The sequence below is a fragment of the Aquarana catesbeiana genome, linkage group LG05 (genome assembly GCF_042186555.1).
Source record: "Aquarana catesbeiana isolate 2022-GZ linkage group LG05, ASM4218655v1, whole genome shotgun sequence".
In the NCBI taxonomy this organism is placed as follows: Eukaryota; Metazoa; Chordata; class Amphibia; order Anura; family Ranidae; genus Aquarana; species Aquarana catesbeiana.
In genome coordinates, this window is record NC_133328.1 from 414,677,889 (window position 1) to 414,697,530 (window position 19,642).

Below are 19,642 nucleotides of genomic sequence, written 5' to 3' on the forward strand. Positions count from 1 at the left end.
GCCTGTTGCTATGGGCTTTAAAATATATTTTATAACTGTCACGCTCCCATTGGTGTGCGAGGCAAATTAATTGCTCGCACATTTTTTAACACAAATAAAAAGCTTTAGGTTTACTAAAAATAATCCATAAAATGCATTCACATGTTAAGTGAAATAGTCTACTTGTCAGCAACCTACACTGCCAGCAGCGTGAAGCTAAACAGCCAAAGCATTACTATTTTGCTTTCCCGGTGACTCTGCTACACTGTTGGTGTCCAGATTACTGGGAGAGCAGTAGCGCTGAATTTTGGATCATGTGCATTAACCAGGCAATACATTTTCAGCATTTATCTTCCTTTCTCAAAGCTTGAGAAAGGGGGGAATTCCCCATTGAAAAGCATTACTGCAACTACTGATACTGTTATAACTAGTCACTCTATAGTGAGCGGGTCAAAAGCAACCAAAAATCCCTTCCTGTTAAGCAAAGTATGGTATTCCTTTATGAAACAGAAGGGTTTGGTCAGGGGTGGCACTGAATCTGAGGAACGTCTTAGAACCTACTGACGTGGAGATCTGTAGGTTTAGTAATGTTGGTATGGCAGTTAGGTTGTTCCCAAACCCTCCCTCTACACACTAAGAGACCTTGGGTGAATATGCCAGAAGAAGAAGAAAAAAAGACATTTCAAAATGATGAATCAGGTAGCTAGGTGTAAATGATTGTCTTTCATAATCTTATATTCAACTGATAAAAAAAGACACTAACTTAAATTGAACCTCCTAATCAGTTTGTCCTTTTGGGTCTCCTTTACTTTCTCGGCTCAAGTATTATATTGCTTACAGTTTAATACATTTGTTGAACTGTGAATATCACAAGTACATTCCTGTGTGCACATTGGCTTGTATAACTGGTTAAGTAACTAATTAACTCCTTTATTTTTTTGCTCTTCAGCAATGAATTAGTTTGTCAGACGAGAGAATTGTGGCTGAGGTATGTACTGCTGAACTTTGTCTCTTTACCATGCTTTTCTCAAAGTTCTTTAGAGCTGCACACTTTAGCGATTTATTCAAGCATACAAATTCAATTTTCAATTTGTATAATCAGTTTCTTTATGAGGTGTTAGGCTGGCTAAACCTGTGGAGAATTACATGGGTGGGTTAGCAGTCAGGGAGGTTTCTGGCAATTTTCGAATGAGACAGCTGAGTGCGAAGTGGAGATAAGGTTTATGTCTGGACAATGCAAGGTTTGCTCCAAGTTCAAGCTGTTTGCCCTTGGATAAATTAGAAAACCAAAGGGCTTGTTCGCCCGCCTGCCCACCACTGCGAACCTCTATTTGTGCAGAAGTATTACTGCCACCACTAATAAATGCCAGCTTTCCACTCAGGGCTGTGGGTGCTAGGATGTTGGTGGCTGCTGGCATCCTAGTAACCAATGACACATTCCTGGCCCCATTCAGCTGTAAACGGTGGGGATGCCAAACTTGGCCAATGACATCAGCTAGCATTCCAACCCCTTTGTTTACATTTTTCTGGCAAACTGGGAATTCCCTGGCCAGCAGTAAATGGGGCCAGGGACGCGTCAATGGTTGCTAGCCATCCTGCTGTGAATGACAGCATTGAAGCTTGGCTGTCATTTACGGCAAGGCAAGAGGATTGGTGGAAGAGGATCATTGTGGGACACTGACTTCATTGGACATCATCTTTGGGCATCACGGGACATTAAAGTGATCTCAAAGGTTATTTTAAAAAAAAAATAACAAGCATGTCATACTTACCAAAACTATTACACAGAGCAACTCTGATCCTCCTCTTCTTGGGTTCCCCCACTGGTACTTCTGACCCCTTCGAGTACCCCTCCCAGCAAGCTGCTTGATATGGGGGTATTCATAAGGGCTTGATCCTGAACCCCACTGTGCGTTAATTGACACACATAGTATGGCTTGACCCTGCCTTCTGCTCCCTCATCACTGAATTGATTGACAGCAGTGGGAGCCAATGAGGAAGGAGAGAAAGAACAGTGCTGCTACTCTCGTGTACAGCACTGGATCGAGACTAGGCTCGGTAAGTATTCGGGGGGGAGGGGGTCTGGGGAGGAAGCTGCACCTAAAAGGCCTTTTATCTTTATGCAGAAAATGCATTTACCCTTTAGAACCACGTACATTTTTGCACATGATGGGACATTCTTAGCGTTATTTTAATAAAGGCCTTTACGTATAGTGTGATATGAATATTTACTATTTAGCTTATTTTAGTGAATGAGTAACCAGGGGTATTATGTACCCCTTACTCATTTACATGAGAGGGCCAGATATCCAGGGTCCCCTTTATTTAAACTCATCTTCAAGCTTCTGATAAGTCTTACCTTTCCCCCCATATGTACTAGGCTAGGGATGTGGGGATGAGCTCCTTGTCATCATCAGCATGAGGACACTGTGCTTTGTCAGTGCCCTTCCTATGTTAAGGACATGTAGCCTGGTATAGTTCAGGAGGGGAAGTGCACACTTGCTGCAACCCACCACAATCTTTTCTGACCAGGCAGGCATGTTCAAATAAGGGTGGGCAGGGGGCACACTATTTTTTTTTTTTTTTCGTGTGGGGTGTCCCCTTGCAATCCACACCAGATCCTTATCCTGGATAAGTGTCTAGTAAAGATGTAGGGAATCCCCAACTACTTGATTACAAACAGAGCAAAGCATCTGGGAACTATCATGTACTGGAAATTTAAATGGCATTTTTTCTTTGTAAATGTCACTTTTACAGTGGGGACGGAAAGTATTCAGACCCCCTTACATTTTTCACTCTTTGTTATATTGCAGCCATTTGCTAAAATCATTTAAGTTAATTTTTTTCCTCATTATTGTACACACAGCACCCAATATTGACAGAAAAACACAGAATTCTTGATATTTTTGCAGATTTATTAAAAAAGAAAAACTGAAATATCACATGGTCCTAAGTATTCAGACCCTTTGCTGTGACACTCATATATTTAACTCAGGTGCTGTCCATTTCTTCTGATCATCCTTGAGATGGTACTACAACTTGATTGATTGATTGGACTTGATTAGGAAAGCCACACACCTGTCTATATAAGACCTTACAGCTCACAGTGCATGTCAGAGCAAATGAGAATCATGAGGCCAAAGGAACTGCCTGAAAAGCTCAGAGACAGAATTGTGGTAAGGCACAGATCTGGCCAAGGTTACAAAAAAAATTTCTGCTGCACTTAAGGTTCCTAGTAGCACAGTGGCCTCCATAATCCTTAATTGGAAGACGTTTGGGATGACCAGAACCCTTCCTAGAGCTGGCTGTCCGGCCAAACTGAGCTATCGGGGAACAAGAGCCTTGGTGAGAGAGGTAAAGAAGAACCCAAAGATCACTGTGGCTGAGCTCCAGAGATGCAGTCGGGAGATGGGAGAAAGTTGTAGAAAGTCAACCATCACTGCAGCCCTCCACCAGTCGGGGCTTTATGGCAGACTAGCCCGACGGAAGCCTCTCCTCACTGCAAGACACATGAAAGCCCACATGGAGTTTGCTAAAAAACACCTGAAGGACTCCAAGATGGTGAGAAATAAGATTCTCTGGTCTGATGAGACCAAGATAGAACTTTTTGGCCTTAATTCTAAGCGTTATGTGTGGAGAAAACCAGGCACTGCTCATCACCTGTCCAATACAGTCCCAACAGTGAAGCATGGTGGTGGCAGCATCATACTGTGGGGGTGTTTTTCAGCTGCAGGGATAGGACAACTGGTTGCAATCAAGGGGAAAGATGAATGTGGCCAAGTACAGGGATATCCTGGACGAAAACCTTCTCCAGAGTGCTCAGGACTGGGCTGAAGGTTTACCTTCCAACAAGACAATGACCCTAAGCACACAGCTAAAATAACGAAGTAGTGGCTTCACAACAACTCAGTGACTGTTCTTGAATGGCACAGCCAGAACCCTGACTTAAAACCAATTGAGCATCTCTGGAGAGACCTAAAAATGGCTGTCCACCAACATTTACCATCCAACCTGACAGAACTGGAGAGGATCTGCAAGGAGGAATGGCAGAGGATCCCCAAATCCAGGTGTGAAAAACTTGTTGCATCTTTCCCAAAAAGACTCATGGCTGTATTAGATCAAAAGGGTGCTTCTAGCAAATAATGAGCAAAGGGTCTGACTACTTAGGACCATGTGATATTTCAGTTTTTCTTTTTTAATAAATCTGCAAAAATGTAAACAATTATGTGTTTTTCTGTCAATATGGGGTGCTGTGTGTACATTAATGAGGAAAAAAAAAATAACTTAAATGATTTTAGCAAATGGCTGCAATATAACAAAGAGTGAAAAATTTAAGGGGATCTGAATACTTTCCATCCCCACTGTACTTCTGTACAGGTGTTCCACTTCACAAGCAGGTTTACGGCATCCCCCAAGCATGTTATTTTAAGGAACTGTGCACTTTTAATGTTGCCTTTTAAGCCCCTTAAAAAGTGTTGCTCTCTCCCGAATGGTAATTTTTTTTAAATATTTGTTATTTGCATTGGTACACATTCTTCCTGATAGTGACCAGCTCCCCATACCTTTTGTATGATAATTTCTTTCCCATCAGCCCTAAAAATAAGTTAAAATTAATTTTCAGGATTCCTCCCCCTTAGACTTCAATTAGGTTCAGAGAATGTTTGCAGTTTCTAAACTTTTTTTTAACTGTTTGGCGAATGTTCTTCAAACTGACTATCCGGTTCATTGCAAGTGCCGAGACCAGGGCCACTGTTAGGAATCACAGGGCCCCGTACGTACAGCCTACCGGATGACCCCCCCCCCGAAGTGAAAATATCAAAACAATATTTTCACAAAAAATACATGAAAATCATCATTAGTGGACACAAACATTCTGTCTCACTCCAAAATATCACCCGCCTAGCACAAATCAAACTTTCTATCCTGGAACAAATCTTCTCCCCCAAATCCCCCCTCCCAGCACAAATCTTTGCCCCTCCAATCCCGTACCCCAGCTCAAAATCCCACCCGAATCCCCCCTCCTAGCACAAATCTCCCTCTCCCCAAAAAATCACCTGTCAACACACATCCTCTTTCTTCTCAAACTTTCTATCCTAGCACAAATCTTCTCCCCCCACATCCCCCCTATTAGCCCCAAATTCCCCCACACCCTTCTGGCACAAAATCCCCCCATCTCTCCTCCCAGCACAAGACTTCTTACTTCAATTCCCCTCCTAAGACAAATTCCCACATATCCCCCCTCCCCAAATCCCCATTACTTTTCCCAACACAAATAGCCACCCCCCCCCCCCAACTTACAGGGGGAAGCCACCACAAAGCCAGGTCAGGAGTCCTGACCTCAACCTGATAGAACACCCTTGGGATGAATTAGAGCAGAGACTGCGAGCCAGGCCTTTTCGTCCAACATCAGTGCCTGACCTCACAAATTCTGGAAGAATGGTCAAACATTCCCATAGACATACTCTTAAACCTTGTGGACAGCCTTCCCAGAAGAGTTGAAGCTGTTATAGCTACAAAGGGTGGGCCAACTTAATATTGAACCCTATAGACTAAGACTGGGATGCCATCAAAATACACGTGCTTGTAAAGGAAAGTGTCCCAATACTTTTGGTAATATAGTGTATGTCAAGCCTTTGCAAGAAAATGCATCAGGTTCAGAGGTGCATATAGAATATACTTTTCAGGCTAGCAAATACCTGCTTTTAGTCCGGACCTTTCCTTAGAAAGTTTAAAATGCCTGGCAGGTTAACTTTAAAACTTTGAAGGTTGTTTGCCTATAGGCTACAATAGCAGCATTCTGGTTCTACAGGTAACTGTGCACTCTGTTTTCTATGTTATATCAAGCATATGCTATCAATTGTTTTTCATACATTTTGTAGGAGAAATGGAAGAACTTCCCTATGCACTGTTATCCCACAGTGGTGGATCTCGGGGTTTTCCAAAACATTATGAAAGTTTTGTAAAACAGCACTTCCATATTGTATACCTGGATGAGTTTAACAACAACAGAGAGCTATATGCCCAAAAGGTACAGGCTCTCTTGTTGTGGTGGCATCTGCCTGTAGTGACCAAAGAACTCCTAGATTCTCTCCCCCATATTAAAGTGATATCGAGTTCTGGAGCAGGTGTGGATCACTTGGATCTGAAGCTAATATCAAGTTATGGTATAAAAGTCACCAATACACCAGGTGTAGGAAATGATGCCACTGCAGATATGGGAATGGCTCTTATGCTTGCATCTGCCAAAAATATAGTACAAGGTAAGATATCTATATTGTGCCATGTACATGTTTGCATTCTTTTCTCGCTTTTTTGTACTTCAAGGTGATCTATTAGCAAACCTCCTAATGGGTTATCTACAATGCTAGGATATTTATCCAACTGTCCCTTGAATGTGTTGACTGAGGTAGAACAGATGTCCCCATTCCTAATAAGATTACCTCATATGCTATCCCAAACCATTTCTGTACCTATACCCACCAATAACCAGACCACACCAGAGTTTTGATATAAATTGGCCATAGCAGCCTTTTATTACCATGTAACAATAGAAACAAAAAACAATTCCTTTAAAACATTCCTAACCACCCATTTCAAGAAGGACGCAATGTTTCGACAATCGCACAAAAATGGAACGACCCATAGGAAGGCAACGATCCATGTAATACTCCCCTTGCCACAGACCCGAGGTGAAACTGTCCAGATGGACAGGCAGAGCCAGATTAAGAATATCATGGGCCTGGTGCTGAGGATTTTGGTGGGGCTTTTTATAAAATAAATAAAAATGCAAACAATTTTTTGTTATAACAAATTAAGTTAAATAGAGAGAGGGAGGATGAGAGAAAAAGTGGATGAGAGAGAGGTAAGGAAGGGAGGATGAGAGAGAGAGAGGGAGGATGAGAGAAAGAGGCTGAGCATTAGCATGCGTGGGAGTGACATCAACGCAGCCCGGCCAAGGCAAGTGACCGAAGGCACAGAACCCGGAAGGAAGACCGGGTAAAGATGGAAGCGCTGGGACCAGCCGGATTGATCACAGTGCAGCCATGGAGGGCTCAGTCTGACAGGTAAGTGTACCCTAATGTGCTATTATACTGTGCATACTAGTACATTATAGCATAACCTACCTCAGGGCCTCTAAAAAGTAGTAATGATAGCAAAGTTTACTACCGCTTTAATATTACAGGATCACAGGAGCCTCTCAAGTTCATAGTTGCCAACATTTCAAAAATATTTTATGGGGCCCTTTTTTTACCAGTGGCATATTTAGAGTAGCTGACATTCCCTATGTTCCTCTATACATCACAATAGTAATCACAAAATTAAATGAGTACTGATAATGGACAGAACAAATATGAGGACTGAGAAGATTTCCTTTCCTTAGTTCAACTAACAAAAGTGTGCCCATTCTAGAGCTGGTAACATTGAGGATATTCAATATAATTTTAAAGAACTGTTTTTGTGAGTAAGAGGCATAGCGGAGGAGTATGGACGGTATAAAAGTGGGAAGTATGTGCAGGTAAGGGAGAGGAATGTGGAGGGTATAACAGTGGGCACTATGTACAGGATAGGAGTGTGGAGGGTATGGCTGTGGGCACTATGTATAACAGAGGAGTGTGGAGGGTATGCCAGTGGGCACTATGTACAGGAGAGGAGTGTGGAGGGTATGATAGTATGTACAGGAGAGGAGTGTGGAGGGTATGATGGGGCAGTATGTACAGGAGAGGAGTGTGGAGGGTATGCCAGTGGGCAGTATGTACAGGAGAGGAGTGTGGAGGGTATGATGGGGGCAGGATGTATAGGTGAGGAGTGTGGAGGGTATGATAGGGGCAGTATGTACAGGAGAGGAGTATGGAAAGTATTATGGGGGCAGTATGTACAGGAGAGGAGTGTGGAGGGTATGACAGTATGTACAGGAGAGGAGTGTTGAGGCTATGATGGGGTAGTATGTACAGGAGATGAGTGTGGAGGGTATGATAGGGGCAGTATGTACAGGAGAGGAGTGTGGAAAGTATTATGGGGGCAGTATGTACAGGAGAAGAGTGTGGAGAGAAAGACAGTTGGCAGTATGTACAGGAGAGGAGTGTGGAGGGTATGACAGTATGTACAGGAGAGGAGTGTGGAGAGTATGATGGGGCAGTGTGTACAGGAGAGGAGTGTGGAGGGTATGATAGCCAACACTATGTACAGTAGAGGAGTTTATGAAAGTGGGCAGTATGTACAGGAGAGGAGTGTGAAGGGTATGACAGTGGGCGGTATGTACAGGAGATGAGTGTGGAGGGTAGGACAGTGAGCAGTATTTACAGGAGACGAGTGTGGAGGATATGACAGTGGGCAGTATGTACAGGAGAGGAGCGTGGAGGGTATGACAGTGGGCAGTATGTACAGGAGAGGAATGTGGAGAGTATGACAGTAAGCGGTATGTACAGGAGCGGAATCTGGAGGGTATGACAGTGAGCAGTATGTACAGGAGAAGAGTATGGAGGGTATGACAGCGGCAGTATGTACAGGACAGGAGTGTGGAGGGTATCACAATCGGCAGTATGTACAAGAGAGGCGTGTGGAGGGTATGACAGTGAGCAGTATGTACAGGAGATGAGTGTGGAGGGTAAGACAGTGGGCTGTATGTACAGGACAGGAGTGTGGAGGGTATGACAGTGGGCAGTATGTACAGGAGGGGAGTGTGGAGGGTATGACAGTAGGCAGTATGTACAGGAGAGGAATGTGCAGGGTATGACAGTGAGCAGCAGTATGTACAGGAGAGGAATGGGGAGGGTATGATAGTGAGCAGTATGTACAGGTGAGGAGTCTGGAGGGAAGAACAGTGAGCAGTATGTACAGGAGAGGAATATGGAGTGTATGACAGTGGGCAGTATGTACAGGAGAGGCTTGTGGGGGTATGACAGGGGGCACTAATGCATAGGAGAAAAGTGTGGAGGGTATGATAGTGGGCACTATGTATAGGAGAGGAGTGTGGAGGGTATGACAGTGAGCAGTATGTACAGGAGAGGCGTGTGGAGGGTATGACAGGGGGCACTATGTACAGGAGAGGAGGATGAAGGAATCTGGGTTTGTGGAAGGATGTTTAGGGTTTGCGTAGTGGTTAAGCGGGCCATACATGGATTGAAATTAAGCCAATTAGGCAGAAACCAGCCATAGTCGATCTATGTATGGGCTAGCTGGTTGTACGCAAGTCAATCTATTAATCGACTTGAGTACAACCAGCCTGTATGGTTTTCCCAAAACAATCAGTGCTGCCAGCTATAGTTAGCAACACTGATCATTGTATTCTGTGGGTAGGGAAGGCTTCCCACTTGCAGAACACAATAACACTGTGGGAGTGGTTCCTCTATCTACAGGTCAACAGGTAAGAGGGTGTGTGGGGACAGGCTGGGGAGAGAGGTCTGTCAGCAGGGGGGTGTGAGGTGGTCATGGAGGTATATCAATCAGCGGGTGAGTAACTGGGAGTGATATGTTTTGGAGTAGGGTCTGTCATCTGCAGGTTGGGAAATCGTCACCTGTGATATAAGTTGAAGGGAGGTGGCTAACATGGAAAGTGACTGGGGAGTGACCTGGTTGGTGGGGAGTGTGAAATGGATGATGTGTTTCAAGTATCTTTCACATTTGCGGTGATGCTTACTGCCCTCTGTAAAGTGATCTGTGGTGGATTGCTTTTCAACAAATGTTATAGCAGCAGCTGACAGGCGGTCATGAGGTGCTACTGCCGCCTCCTTGGTTTTTTTTTTTTTTTTACATTGCTGAATGGTAGTTTTACATTGTTGGACTATGCTGCCACTGCAAGCGAGTTTGGCTTGCAGTTGCAGAGTGGATCCATTGAAATCAATAGGCGAGTTGGCGCTGCCTGTCAAACTCTGCAGGCTCCAAGCTGTCCATTTTGCTCAGTGCCTCTGATAAGAAGTGAGGAGAGGCACCGTGAGCTCATCTTCTCAGTCTGCTGCAAACAGAGTGTGCCAGCTTGTATTTAACCACTTGACGCCCGCTATATAGCAATATGACGGCGGCAAAGTGGTTCAGTTATCCCGATCGGACGTTATATGGATAACAAGCTGGCACGCGCCTGCGGGGGCGGGCAGCGCGGTGATTTGAGGATCTGTGCGTCAGTCTGACACACCGCAACTCCGATCGTGGTATGGAGCCTCTGACAGAGACTTCTTACCACGTGATCAGTGAAAGGAATTACACACCTTGACGACCACGCTGGTTTATGCAGGCAGACCACAGGGACCCTCGGATGGCGGCCCTCCGCGCAAAAATCAATGATTTGGAAAATTGTTCGCACAGGAACAATCTCCGCTTTGTGGTGTTCCCCGTGCGAGGAGGGCTCTCACCCAGATAAATTCCTGTATACCTGGCTGAGGGACATTTTTGGGACAGATGCACCCTCCTTTTTTTATGTTATTGAGCGTGCACATCGCACCCCTCCGCGTCCCCCTCCCTCTGGAGCTCCCCCATGCTCCATAATTGCAAGGATCCTTTAATAACTTTCAAGATAAGGTTGCCATTTTTCGTTTTGCAAGAGAGAAAGGCCCACTGAAATACAATGAAAACACCATTTCGGTATACCCTGACTTTTCAGCAGACGTCCAACGACAACGCATCTACTTTGCAGCGGTGAAAGCCCGCCTGCGCACTGAAGGCCTCTCCTAGGCCATGCTTTCCCCTGCTAAATTTATTATTCATGATGGGAAGTCTCACTTCTACACCAATCCTAAGGAAGCCATGGCGTGGCTGAACGACCATTATGGAGCTGTACCGAGACGCAAGGCTGTTTGATCACAAATGGCCAAGTTCCCTGCATATACCTGTATGTTACTACATGACAGTTTCCTCACCCCTTATCTCCATAGGACCCCTTCAATGCTGAAGCATTTTTTCCCTCTCTCCTGTTGGGTTGTTTGGGAGCCAAGTCAGACACCACAGCACCCCCGTACTAGTTGGTGGCGAGGCCACAGAAAAGTTTTCACTTCGTTTAGGTGAAGGTTTCTCTCCATTCAGAGATCCAAGGCTCGCTATGTTTGGGATGGCGTGTGGCGGAGTGGGGGGGGGGGGGGGTACAAGGTTTTTCAGGGACTTCCTAACCTTTTCTTTTTTTGGCTGTTCTGATTTTTGGTTTAGTTTTTGAAAACTTTTTTCTTGTACTTTGGTTTTTCATGTGTATCTGTGCTGCCTTTAACTTGAATAGTGCTTTACACCTGTTATTATTATATGTCTCTGCTCATATATATCCCGAACGGCATGGCATGCACTGTTGTGCCTCTACCACCAGCCCTAAAGATATATGTACTTTGCACTGTTTGCTGTGCCATATCCAGACCGCTAAAAATAATCTCCTGGAATACTAGAGGATTGAACTCACCTCAGAAGCGATCCCTAGTGTTTTCGGTCCAGAAAAAGCAATGTCCCCACATTATTTGTCTTCAGGAAACACATCTGGTTGACTCTAAAACGAGGTCCCTTAAGCGGCCCTGGCTGGCTCAATCTTATCATGCTACTCATACAGCTTATTCCAGACGGATCTCACTTTTGTTGGCTAAATCTCTACATGTGGAGGTTTTGCAGATAAAAACCGACCCAGAAGGCAGGTATGTCGTACTTATGATACAAATTGCCTCAGTGACACTCACCTTGGTGACTGTCTATGTACCCCCCCCCCCCCCCACTTTCCGCAGCTGTGCTGGTAAAACTGTCACTTATGTTATTGTCTAGGCCCCCAGGCCCATTGCTGTATGTGGGTGACTTTACTGCTGTAATGAGCCCGGCCATGGACCGCCTGGGGGGGAGGGGGCAGAACCTTCAATTCCTTTACTGACTGGGCCCAGGTGCATGGACTCACCGAGATATGGAGGTGGAAACATCTGGATATGTGTACATTTTCTTCCATTCAGTCTCTTTCCATATCATGTCTCATATTGACTTGGCATTTGGTACACGAGATATCCTCTCAGTGTTATCTGCCATATCCTATTTACCTGGGGGGGTGTCGGACCATGCCCCCAGCAGTGGATCTCCTTCTCCTTCCAGGATCAGGCCAAGTGTGAACTCCTACTGGCTGGAGGATGAGATAGTACAGGGGGAATGTAGGAAGGACATAGTGAACTACTGGACTGAAAACATGGGCACAGTAGACCCACTTACCGAATGGGAGGCCTTCAAGACCAAGTGCGGGGTACTTTTATGTCCATTACATTCTACGTAAAAAATACCCACTGTTGTGCCTCTACCACCAGCCCTAAAGATATATGTACGTAAAAAATACCCAGCAACATACTGTGGAATTGGAGGCAGCTATGACCCCTGCAGAAAATGCCTATGCCTCTGACCCTAGTCCAGATAATACAGATACTTGGCTGCAATGGAAGAGACTATGAAATTGCAAAGCTGGACTTTATGGGCACACACATAGGATATAAAGTATTTGAAATTACAATTGGATAAAGTTAAAAGGGTAATACACATAACATAAAAAGAAAACACATCATGTTTGTTAATGATGACATATAAATACATGACCCTCGGGACTCAAATAACACCTCCAAATATTCTAATCTAATCCAATGGGATGAGAAAAAAGATATAATATAATCAGTAGCAGCATCCAAGAGGAATAAAGTGCATGGAGTAGTTGAATCACAGTGTGAGGTCACAAGAAGATTTTCCGCTCTACATTTTACGCACACAATTGCGCTTCTTCAGAAGCTTAATAATCTGGTAAACATGTAAAAAACATTGAATAAATATAACACAATAGCCAGTACATAAAGCAATATAAACAGTGAAATTGTCATTTCAATGGGATCTAGCAGGATGGAGCCCAAGTCTGGTGACCAAGGGGGCAAGAAGCAACAGTCCTCCCATGGGGACGCAGCCACACATTGCAAAAATTAATAAATTAAAAAAAGGTTTTTATGCATAACAAGTCAAATTTTACAAAGTATATTCCATAGAAATAGATACTTACATGATATGAAATTTTTTTTAACCACTTCAGCCCCAGAAGGATTTACCCCCTTCCTGACCAGAGCACTTTTTGCGACCTGGCACTGCGTCGCTTTAACTGGCAATTGCGCGGTCATGCAACGTTGTACCCCAACAAAATTGACGTCCTTTTTTCCCCACAAATAGAGCTTTCTTTTGGTGGTATTTGATCACCTCTGCGGTTTTTATTTTTTGTGCTAAAAAAAAAAAGAGCGACAATTTTGAAAAAAAAGCAATATTTTTTACTCTTCTATAATAAATATCCCCCAAAAATACATAATTTTTTTTTTTCCTCAGCTTAGGCCGATATGTATTCTACTACATATTTTTGGTAAAAAAAAAAAAAAAAATCGCAATAAGCGATTGATAGTGTCTACAAAACGGGATAGTTTGATGGCATTTTTATTATTATTTTTTTTATTATTAATCTGCAATTTTTATCATGACTGGGACATTATGGCGGACACATCGGACACTTTTGACACTATTTTGGGACCATTGTCATTTATACAGCGATCATTGCTATAAAAATGCACTGATTACTGTATAAATGACACTGGCAGGGAAGGGGGTTAAACACTAAGGGGCGTTCCATGGGTTAAGTGTGTCCTAGGGGGTGATTCTAACTGTGGGGGGGATGGGCTACTACTTACATGACAGTGATCACTGCTCCTGATGACAGAGAGCAGTGATCTCTGTCATGTCACAAGGCAGAATGGGGAAATGCCTTTGTAAACAAGGCATTTCCCCGTTCTGCCTTGCACTCCATGTCACAAGGCAGAACGGGGAAATGCCTTGTTTACAAAACATCTCCCCGTTCTTCCGTTACGTGACACGATCGCGGGCACCCGGCAGACAGCGTGTTGTAAATCGTCGTGCAGTGGTCGGGAAGGGGTTAAAGTAAGACAGAGAATCCCCAATTCTCTGTCTGATTTATTCATACATGACCCCTACAATTTATTACTTTATTTACTTTATTTTATTTATTACTTTAAAAAAAATTTCATATTATGTAAGTATCCATTTCTATGGAATATTGTAAAGTTTGACTTGTTATGCATAAAAACCTTTTTTTAATTTATTCATTTTTGCAATGTGTGGCTGCGTCCCCATGGGAGGACTGTTGCTTCTTTCTCCCCGGTGGTCACCAGACTTGGGCTCCATCCTGCTAGATCCCATTGAAATGACCATTTCTCTGTTTATATTGCTTTATGTACTGGATATTATGTTATAATTAATCTATGTTTTTTACATGTTTACCAGATCGTTAAGCGCCCAAAGAAGCGATATTGTGCGCGTAACATGTAGAGCGGAAAATCTTCTTGTGATCTCACACTGTGACTCAACTACTCCATGCATTTTATTCCTCTTGGATGCTGCTACTGATTATATTATATTATCTTTTTTCTCATCCCATTGGATTATATTACAATATTTGGAGGTGTTATTTGAGTCCCGAGGGTCATGTATTTATAAGTCATCATTAACATGATGTGTTTTCTTTTTATGTTTTGTATATTACCCTTTTAACTTTATCCAATTAAAATTTCAAATACTTTATATACTATGTGTGTGCCCATCAAGTCCATCTTTGCAATTTCTTAGTCTTTCTTAGTCTCTTCCATTTAATATTGGGACGTTGACATACTGTTATTAGTGTATCTACAGTGTCACCCTGTGAGGATACATGTTAAATTCCAATTTTTTTACATACTTGGCTGCAATGTCGCAGAAGGTATGAGCTCCGCTTACTGGACCACAAAAACGCATGCTACATGCCACACAAAAATCCTTTGAGCATGGTAAGAAGGCTGGCCGCCTCTTAGCTTATCTGACTAGACCTGAATCCCCCTCCCCCATTTCAATCCCAAGAATTATGACTGCACAGGGACAGATTAGTGACGCTCCAAAAGATATCATGGAGACGTTTCTGGACTTTTACAAGAACCTGTACTCATCGAGAGCAGAATACACTGACTCCCAACTAAGTGACTACCTGGCACAGATATCTCTCCCCTCCCTCTTGGCTGAGAACAGTGGAGATTTAGAGGCGCCTCTCTCTGTCGAGTAAATCGCGGTGGCCATTTCACAACTACCGGGGCACATAAGACATCAGGCCTAGATGGCTTCCCTACTGAGTGGTATTCCCAGTTTCAGCACTTACTATGCCCATCTCTTCTGCAAACTTATAATGAAGCCCTGACCGCTGGGATTCTTCCCCCCATAATGAGGGAGGCCTTGATTATTCTATTACTAAAACCAAACAAGGATCCTCTTAAATGTGACTCGTATCCCCCAATTTTGCTTATGAACGTGGATGTTAAAATCCTTCCCAAAGTATTGGCCAACCGTCTGAACACCGTAGTTGCGAAACTGGTCAGGTGCGACCAAGGAGGCTTTATACCTGGCAGATCTACGAGAATTAATATTCGATGACTGTTCCAAAATCTTCAATATCCCCACGAATGCACACCTACCCGGGCCATTGTGTCCCTGGACACATGTAAAGCCTTTGATAGTGTGGAATGGCCCTATCTTTTTCAAGTACTACAGCGATATGGCTTCGGCCCCCGCATTTCAAACAATGGGGGGAAAGAGAACATGGGACTTTAAATGGGACGCAAGGGAAGGTTTGCGCCCCCATCCCTATATCATGAAAAAAAGGGGGGGAGGTTGGGACTTTAACCACTTCAGCCCCGGACCATTATGCTGCCTAAGGACCAGAGGACTTTTTCCAATTTGGCACTGCGTCGCTTTAACTGCTAATTGTGCGGTCATGCAATGCTGTACCCAAACGAAATTTGCGTCCTTTTCTTCCCACAAATAGAGCTTTCTTTTGATGGTATTTGATCACCTCTGCCGTTTTTATTTTTTGCGCTATAAACGGAAAAAGACCGAAAATTTTGAAAAAAAGTGATATTTTCTACTTTTTGTTATAAAAAAAATCCAATAAACTCAATTTTAGTCATACATTTAGGCCAAAATGTATTCGGCCACATGTTTTTGGTAAAAAAAATGTCAATAAGCATATATTTATTGGTTTGCGCAAAAGTTATAGCATCTACAAGCTAGGGTACATTTTCTGGAATTTACACAGCTTTTAGTTTATGACTGCCTATGTCATTTCTTGAGGTGCTAAAATGGCAGGGCAGTACAACCCCCCCCCCAATGACCCCATTTTGGAAAGTAGACACCCCAAGGAAATTGCTGAGAGGCATGTTGAGCCCATTGAATATTAATTTTTTTTTGTCCCAAGTGATTGAATAATGACAAAAAAAAAAAATTACAAAAAGTTGTCACTAAATGATATATTGCTCACACAGGCCATGGGCATATGTGGAATTGCACACCAAAATACATTCAGCTGCTTCTCCCGAGTACGGGGATACCATATGTGTGGGACTTTTTAGGAGCCTAGCCACGTACGGGGCCCTGAAAACCAATCACCGCCTTCAGGATTTCTAAGGGTGTAAATTTTTGATTTCACTCTTCACTGCCTATCACAGTTTCGGAGGCCATGGAATGCCCAGGTGGCACAAACCCCCCCCCCCCAAATGACCCCATTTTGGAAAGTAGACACCCCAAGCTATTTGCTGAGAGGCAAAAAAGAAGTATAAAAAATGTCATACCTGAAAAGCAAACATGATAAAACATAACAACAATAAAATATTGCAGAATAGAATACAATAAAAAAGAGCAGAACAATAGAGAGAGAATAGAGAGAGAGAGAGAGAACAATAAAACGACAACTATTTTTTTTTATTTTATATATATATATATATAATATAATTTTTTTTTTACACTTTTTTTTGTAACTAACTTTTATAACTGTAACCAGTTCCAGGTTCGGGTCTCTCAAAATGCGATGGCATCTTGGGAGACCCTGTGAAAGTGTGGCCTAGTTTGTGCAATGCTGTACCCTACGCTAATACTCAACTAGTGCATGGTAGCGTTCAAAACATTCACCAATGCAAAGACCAGGATTATCAGGACAGGAGGGACAATAATAGCGGGTGTCACGCCTATATCCGCACTTGCTGCAGACACAACATCTTTTTTTGGGGGGTTCGCTGGGTAGGGGTACTCGGGAGGACATAAAGAAAATGCCTCTCATGCAGCCGACTGCATTTGGTTGGGGTTGTGAATGGGGGAAGTACGGGTGCTGCAGAAGTGGTGGGTTCCCAATTATGATTGGCGAATGCAGCAGGAAGGGCATTATGGGCACGACGGGCCTGTGTTTGTCTTCTTGGTGGCAGCGGGACACTACTTGTGCTTGCCACCTCACCAGCTTGAACTGCATTTATGGGACTCGCCACGTCACCAAGTGTTACTGCAGTGCTGGTTTGACTACGACCGGGGTGTACTAGGCCGCTGGTGCTTGCCAGTTCACCAAAACGCTGCCAAAAAAACTGTTAGCGATCGCAGGGATCAGGCCTGACTCTGCGAACGCTGCAGTTATGCGTTTAGTGTTTTGTAAGTGACAGTGATCGATCGATTCTGCACTTGGGTGGGCTGGGCTGGGCCGGGCGGAGGGGCAAAACGCAGGTGCTAGCAGGTATCTGGGCTGATCCCCCTAACACTGCGTTTTTGGGAACCCTAAACTGCTGGGGATGCTAGTATAGATCTGATCGGATCAGATATTGATCAGTTCAGATACTATACCACTAAGGGAGGCGTATGCTGCGTGCGTGGGTGTTAGCGGTACTGGCGCTAACCTGACCCTGCTTGGGGCTGGTGCTTGTCAGTTCACCAAAACGCTACCAAAAAAACTGTTAGCGATCGCAGGGATCGGGCCTGACTCTGCGAACGCTGCAGTTATGCGTTTAGTGTTTTGTAAGTGACAGTGAACGATCAATACTGCACTTGGGTGGGCTGGGCTGGGCTGGGCCGGGCGAAGGGGCAAAACGCAGGTGCTAGCAGGTATCTGGGCTGATTCCGCTAACACTGCGTTTTTGGGAACCCTAAACTGCTGGGGACGCTAGTATAGATCTGATTGGATCAGATATTGATCCGTTCAGATACTATACCACTAAGGGAGGTGTATGGTGCGTGCGTGGGTGTTAACGGTACTGGGGCTAATCTGACGCTGCCTGGGGCTGGTGCTTGCCAGTTCACCAAAATGGTACCAAAAAAACTGTTAGCGATCGCAGGGATCAGGCCTGACTCTGCGAACGCTGCAGTTATGCGTTTAGTGTTTTGTAAGTGACAGTGATCGATCGATACTGCACTTGGGTGGGCTGGGCTGGGCCGGGCGGAGGGACAAAACGCAGGTGCTAGCAGGTATCTGGGCTGATCCCGCTAACACTGCGTTTTTGGGAACCCTAAACTGCTGGGGACGCTAGTATAGATCTGATCGGATCAGATATTGATCCGTACAGATACTATACCACTAAGGGAGGCGTATGCTGCGTGCGTAGGTGTTAGCGGTACTGGCGCTAATCTGACGCTGCCTGGGGTGACGCATATCACCGCCGGGCGATCAGGGGGCTAAACCTTTATTCGGTAATAAACGGCGGGTGCCATGACACTATAAAAAATAAACGAACTAACCAGCGTCACCCGTAACAGTTATACGGTGATCAGTGGTGAAAGGGTTAACTAGAGGGCAATCAAGGGGTTAAAACATTTATTAGATAGTATATGGGGGCCCCTGACGCTATAAAACGCTGACGGCAAACCTAAATATTTACGTCCCTAACTAGCGTCACCAGCGACACTAATACAGCGATCAGAAAAATGATCGCTTAGCGACACTGGTGACAGGGGGTGATCAAGGGGTTAAAACTTTATTAGTGGGGGTTAGGAGGGTATCCTAGACCTAAAGGGGGCTAACAGTAACTGTCCTACCACAGTAACTATCGCAAACTGACACCATGCAGTAATCAGAAAAAAAAAACAAACAAAACACTGCTTGGTGTCAGTGTGACGGGGGGGGGAGGGGTGATTGGGGGGTGATCGGGGGGCGATCGGGGGTGTTTTGTGTGCCTAGCATGTTCTACTGTGAGGTGTAGTGTTTGTGCACTCACATTGATGTCTTCTCTCCTCGGCGCCGGAACGGAAAATACCGAGCCGAGGAGAGATGACATCATTTCCTTTGCTGCTGTTTAGCATACAGCAGCAAAGGAATGTTCACGAACGGATGGCCTCCCCCTCACCTCCGATCGCCGGGGGACAAAAGAGGACTGCCTCGGGCACCAAATGTATGAAAGGCAATATAATTTCATTTGTCTACCGAAATCAACAGGAAGGGGGGGGGGGGGGGGAAGAAACCAAATAGGAAATTTGGACATAATGGGCCATGCCAAAAAATTACTCACATGATAGCCAAAACTGGGACCGTGCGACAAACAAAGCCAGGGGTGAGCCATGGAACCTGGCCTGGGAGCTGAGAAGGGGACCTCAACGAAGAACACTGGACCGCACACACCAACACCCCGCAATTGGAGGGGACTTTATTATTGCTTGGATAAGACTCCTTTACTCCTCCCCACAGGCCCGTATACGAGTTAACTCCCACACTACGGACACCTTTTCCATTACTAGAGGCACTAGGCAGGGATGCCCGTTGTCACCCCTCCTATTTGCTCTGGCTGTGGAGCCGCTAGCTATGCGCATTCGCTGTTCCCAACAGATCAGGGGCTTCCCTATCGCTACAATAGAAGAGCAGATC

The 19,642-nt window shown here is 44.5% G+C and overlaps 1 protein-coding gene across 1 annotated transcript in view; it reads left to right on the forward strand.

Annotated features, from left to right (window-relative positions):
- The first annotated feature begins 917 nt into the window (after positions 1-917).
- The window catches only part of LOC141144996 (glyoxylate/hydroxypyruvate reductase B-like), a 50,777-nt gene continuing 32,052 nt past the window's right edge, over positions 918-19,642 (forward strand). Inside the window, exons 1-2 of the mRNA XM_073631185.1 lie at positions 918-967; positions 5,859-6,239. Coding sequence (XP_073487286.1) covers positions 5,864-6,239 — 376 coding nt within the window. The 5' untranslated portion in view covers positions 918-967; positions 5,859-5,863. The remainder of the gene's footprint in view (positions 968-5,858; positions 6,240-19,642) is intronic.